This window comes from Akebia trifoliata, chromosome 14 (assembly GCF_017979445.1).
Source record: "Akebia trifoliata isolate Shusen 1 chromosome 14, ASM1797944v1, whole genome shotgun sequence".
Taxonomy (NCBI): Eukaryota; Viridiplantae; Streptophyta; class Magnoliopsida; order Ranunculales; family Lardizabalaceae; genus Akebia; species Akebia trifoliata.
This window is the reverse complement of record NC_141388.1, coordinates 29901006-29906673: the sequence shown is the minus strand read 5'-3', so window position 1 is coordinate 29906673 and position 5668 is coordinate 29901006. Positions and strand designations below refer to the sequence as shown.

Sequence of the window (5668 nt, the reverse complement as noted above, 5' to 3'; positions counted from 1 at the left end):
AATTAAACGGGTCATGCGGGTCGTTTACAAATCATCAAAAGATCCGGTTTGAATCTACGACAATCCCATATACAAGAACAGAAGACATAACCCAACAATTGGTTTATAGGTGAACTGGGTCGGGAGTTCACTATTAAAGATTTAGGCACATTACACTACTTCTTGGGTATAGAGATACACTCATTTCATGATGGCCTGCTCTTACGCCAAGCTAAGTACTCTCGTGATTTGCTCAAGTGGGCATTGATGAAAGATTGCAAAGCCATTTCTACTCCCATGGCAGTCAAAGATCATGCTACTATTTTTGATGATGAACCATTTTCTGATCTCACATTTACAGAAGTATAGTTGGAGGCCTACAATACCTCACATTTGCTCGCCCTGATTTATCTTATAACGTGAACTTTGTTTGTCAGTTCATGCATGCACCCAACTTGGTTTGTCAGTTCATGCATGCACCCATAGTTGGTCACTATATAATAGTTAATTGAATTTTGCAATGTGTGAATGGGTCTCTTCACCTTGGAATGCACATTCTTTCTCATAGTACATTGGATCTATATGCCTTTTTCGATGCAAATTGGGTTGGTTGCCCTCTTACTTGTCGGTCTACAACGGGGTTTTGTACTTTTCTTGGGAGCAATTGCCTATCTTGGAGTGCCAAGAAACAAACTATCATCCCTATACCAAGGGTGTAAAGTGAGTATTGCTCAATGGACTCTACCATGACCGAGCTTATGTGATTGTCTTATAATCTACGTGGTATTGGAGTTACTCTTTCTCAACTGCCTTTACTTTGCTGTGACAACATCAGTGCTCTTCATATAGTTATAAATCCGTGTTTATGGAAGAACTAAACACATCGAGCTTGACTACCACTATGTTCATGAGAAGGTGGCACTTGGAAGTCTCATCACATGGTTTGTCCCGTCTAGTCAACAAATTGTCGACATTTTCACGAAACCTTTAGGCCGACCTCAGTTTCTTATATTGAGAGTTAAACTAGGCCTTTGGCCTGATTCGAGGCCCAATTTGAGGGAGAATGACAAGGATTCTCTTATGAATCCAGCGAAACAAGGAGTCATCTCCAACTGCAACCCATCAAAACTTATGTCCACGTGTTCCAACTCATTAAGAATCTCCAATGATTCAACTACTTGTGGTAGAGAGTTATCTCAAACTCCAACCCACCAAGAGTCCAACTCATCAAGACTTATCTCGATAGATGCTTCAACTACTTCTAAAAGAGACATGTAGAATATCATGGATATGTTACAGAATCTTGGATTGTAGAATATCTTGGATATTTATCAGTTTTTATTTGTTTTTTTGGAAGTTCAATCCTATGTATGTGGAAACCTATCCATTCTCTTGTAAGTTATAAATACGCAACATGATCTCTCTAATCTCACCTTGAGTTAGAGAATTTCTAAACCTCTAAAAACGTTTTTAGGCGTGAGTCAGAGGGGGGCATCATATTATCACGACTCTAAAAGAAAAGAGTCATAAAAGAAAAGAGTCTTGTGTCAGAGGAGGGCATCATATTATCACGACTCTAAAAGAAAAGAGTCGTGATAAACTGACGCTCTTTGTACACTCTTTCACGTGGCAGTGTATAGATCTTTTTCTTCAGGATACACAAGGAAAATGATCTACGGTTCTATTCACAAGTCACGTCAAGAGCGTACAAATCGTCACCCATGACTTTGATCGGGCATTGTGATCTTGTTGGTTTCGCTAAAGAGTTTCCAACACAAGAGGCAGAAGAATACGATATTGATGATGATGACACCAAGCATAATGGGGCTGTGGATATCATTCTAACTATAGCAATTGCCTTTCTTTCCTATATGGTAACTGCCCCTCTTTATTGTTGGCTACCTGGTTCAAGGTCTATTGAGGCCCATTACAAATCCAAGCCCAAGGTCCGACCCTTTCGCTCATGTAATTCAGCCCAAGATCCATTTTGTGTTTTAAAAAAAACTTAATTGCTTATGGGTTTGATATTGTCCGAAGCTCTCCTAATCTTAAAGAGCTAATATTTTATAATCAAGTTCATGGAGCCAACATTCAGCTAATTTTTGTGGTCCACTAAAGACCAAATTTTTGGATTAAAATCTGATTGATTTCGATCTAATCTAAATCAATCATGGTCTAATTGAGACCCCTTTGAATAAATATATTATGATCATCTTTTGCAAATGTGGATACATCATTTTCTTGGGCAAACGTTCACAATACATTTTTGACAAACTCACCAACAACATGCAATTGACCTTGGAGGCTTTTCTTTAATACTTATAATTTGAGAATATTAATTTCGACAAACTCACATCTATTGTAACAAGGTGTTGGAATCCGAGGTATGACTCAATGTAATATGGTGTTAGAATTAGATCCGATATCCCATCGGCTAGGATTTTCGCCCTCTTTCTACATAAACCCTCTTATTGTTCTTATAATCTACTATAAAATATAAATTCAATCTACTATTTTCACAAAATTCAAAATTGGTATTTATTTCATCATTGACAAAATAAAAAATAAATAAAATATTTAGTAAGGGCCGAGAGAACATTGCCCTAATTTATGCTGGATTTAACGAAAAACAGACTAAAAAATAAATAAATAAATAAAAAACAAGGAACTATAGAGAGAGCTAAACAACATCGTTTATCAGACGCTTATGCCGATTATAATGCTTTTCTATGAAGACCTTTGAAGCACCTTCAACTGTTTTACGCCATGTCTGCGATAAAAATAAGATCCAAATGTTATGGATCAGATTAGATCCAAAATCCAATTAGTCTACTCTAATAAATTTTCAAGGTTTAAGTAGAGAAATATTTTCCTAACTAATTTAGTAAATATTTGAATATATATATATATAGAACAGCGTTATTACGACCCCTATTACGACTCATATTGCGACACACCGTTTTGTCTTATATGAGAAAAAATGTTTGGAATGGGCTGATTTTTTGTGAGGATGATCTCTGTGGTGAGGGGATCATCCTGGTAAAAAATCATCCCATTCCAAAACTTTTAACCCCATCAAAATTGATTTACAAAAATTGGACGGTCTAAAATTTTTCAACTTGTAAACATGGGGCTAGAGGTTTCATAATGAGCTGATTTTTGGCATTGATGATCTCCTCACCATAGAGATCATCCTCACAAAAAATCAGCCCATTCCAAACATTTTTGCCCATATAAGACAAAATGGTGTGTCGCAATGTGAGTCGTAATAGGGGTATATGGAACCCGACCCATATATATATATATATAAACAATCATTTTTCAAAATATGGGTTAGAAGTTTTGGATTGAGCTGATTTTTTGTGAGGATGATCTCTATGATGAGAAGATCATCCTCACAAAAAATCAACCTAATATGAAACTTCGAAATTCATCAAAAGAGATTACTAATTATTGATAAAAAATCAATGGTCCATATTCTAAATCTCTTTTGATGGGGTTAGAAGGTTCAAATTGGGATGATTTTTGTGAGGATGATCTTTTCATCATAGAGATCATCCGCACAAAAAATCAGTTCAATTCTAAATCACTTTTGATAGGGTTAGAAGGTTTAAATTGAGATGATTTTTTGTGAGGATGATAATTTCATCATAGAGATCATCCGCACAAAAATCAGCTCAATCCAAAACTTCAAACCCAAATTTTGAAAAATCATTGTTTTTGCATACGTTTTTACTTATGTCCCATGAACCATCCCCATATATATATATATATATATATATATATATATATATATATATATATATAATTGAAAAAATAAATTTTTTGAACTTGTTCCGAGGTTTTGAAGAAGGACGGCTACAAACTTCCACATAACTCACAAACTTAAAAAAAGGAAATTCAACAATAACAAATAATTATTTTTTGGGAATGTTTTATTCAAAGTTCATAGAATTTTATCCTCTACATCCGTGAAGCATTGGATCATATTTTCGGATGCCATAAGTTGAGCCTGGGACCCTTTGTGAGGGTGAAATGCTTACTAACTTCGTGAGGCTAGCCGGACTCTTTCAAATATGGCTTGTCAATGAATCCTGTCCGGATCGGATTGGAGTAATCTGAGAACAATCCAACAAGGATTGGATCAAATCCGAAAAGAATTGGATCAGACCATTTACGGATTGGTTTTTTACCAGATATATTATTTCATACACAAAATTTTATCCAATTTCTTAATACAAAATAGAAATAAATTTATATATTTAAATAAAATATTAATTAAATAATTCATATGATATCTTTAGATTTTATGATATTGAGAGGCCTATTGGATCTGGACATGGTTGATCCAGAACTGATTCGGTAGATAATCAAATCGATTCTTTATCAAAATCCAATTCCTCGATCCAAATCCAAAGTTTTTGGATGAGAATGGACCTATTATTTGATGATATCTTATTGGGTCAGTTATGGATCAACCAGGTCCGATCCAATAGGGACCACATGCAAGATTGGGTCCACATATTGAGAAGCTTGATAAAGACTCAAGCCGAGATCTATTGAATCAGATATCAACCCTGATCTGATGGATCACCAATCCAAATCCACAGAACACCAACCATGAATTTTAAAGAGTGATTCTATCGACACACCAACTTTTACTTACACCACACCACACAATCCTTTGATATAAAATGATTGTTTACATATAGTTTGCGGTGTTATAAGTAAAAATCGATGTGCAAATAGAAGCTCTCATTTAAAAGTACCAAATTAGACTAGAATCGAAATTAGCATCTCTCACCTTCTCAATTGTTCCCAACAAAGATTTGTTCTTGAAATCCTTAGCTCTGAATCTGATCTGAGATATCCTCCCAATCCCAATCTGCCCAAGAAATGCTGATCTTCGAGGAAGAAGAGATTTTCTCTCAACTAAGCTATTACTACTCTTCAATGGGTTCTTGTAATTATCTTCATCGATATTGGTTCGACATGTTCTACGTCGTTTCACTACTCGTAAATCTCTCTTTCGCGAAGCTTTATTGTCAGATTCTGATCCTAATTCCGCAAATTTCCGAAGCAATTCATCTGAAGATGCTTTGTTAATGTGTTGTATCTTTGCAGAAGACGCCATTAGATTAGAGCTCTTCTAATTAAAGCTGAGATGAGAGAATATGTTTAGAAGAGAAGGAGAGAAGAGAGAGAGAGAGGGATTTGTTTAGGTGTTGTGTGGGAGTTGCCTTATTGAGAGGACGAAAATGACCGTTGCGAGCGAGATTGGAATGATTGATTTTTGAATAACGAAGGTATGGGAATATAGCCGTTGCTCGTTGGGAAGTACGCGCGAGTTTAGAAAGGAAACAAACTAATGTCAAACGTTGCTGTTGACTTTCCTTCAAATCAACGGTTGAGATGGAAGATTCTTCCTAAAGATTCTGATTGTCTTAGTGCTTTGCTTACTGACAAGATCTGTATTTCTCCACCTATCTCGCAGGTAGCGGCAAATACGCGTCCCCATGTTTTTTGTCTGCCATTATGATTTATTTTTCTTGGGTACTATCCTATACTTCCGGTGTTGGGTAATTACTTATCTCCTTGCGTAACACGTGGTACTTTGTTTTATTAACACACAAACAATTTACTTATAACACATCAATCCAACCTTCAGTTTAATTTTGAAAGGGTGTGT

The 5668-nt window shown here is 35.7% G+C and overlaps 1 protein-coding gene across 1 annotated transcript; it reads right to left on the bottom strand.

Moving 5' to 3' along the window:
• Nucleotides 1-2535: 2535 nt before the first annotated feature.
• On the bottom strand, nt 2536-5237 carry LOC147386703 (uncharacterized). The gene is made up of 2 exons (XM_086423861.1): nt 4784-5237; nt 2536-2749 (listed from the first exon to the last, which is right to left on the bottom strand). The coding sequence occupies exons 1-2, from the start codon at nt 5111-5113 to the stop codon at nt 2660-2662; spliced, it is 420 nt and encodes a 139-aa protein (XP_086279987.1). The 5' UTR covers nt 5114-5237; the 3' UTR covers nt 2536-2659.
• Nucleotides 5238-5668: the final 431 nt, after the last annotated feature.

Coding starts and splice junctions, on each gene's coding strand:
- LOC147386703 (XM_086423861.1), bottom strand. CDS start 5,113: ATGGCGTCTTCTGCAAAGATACAACACATTAACAAAGCATCTTCAGAT. Junction 2,750..4,783: donor TGTTGGGAACAATTGAGAAG/GTGAGAGATGCT, acceptor TTTTTATCGCAG/ACATGGCGTAAAACAGTTGA.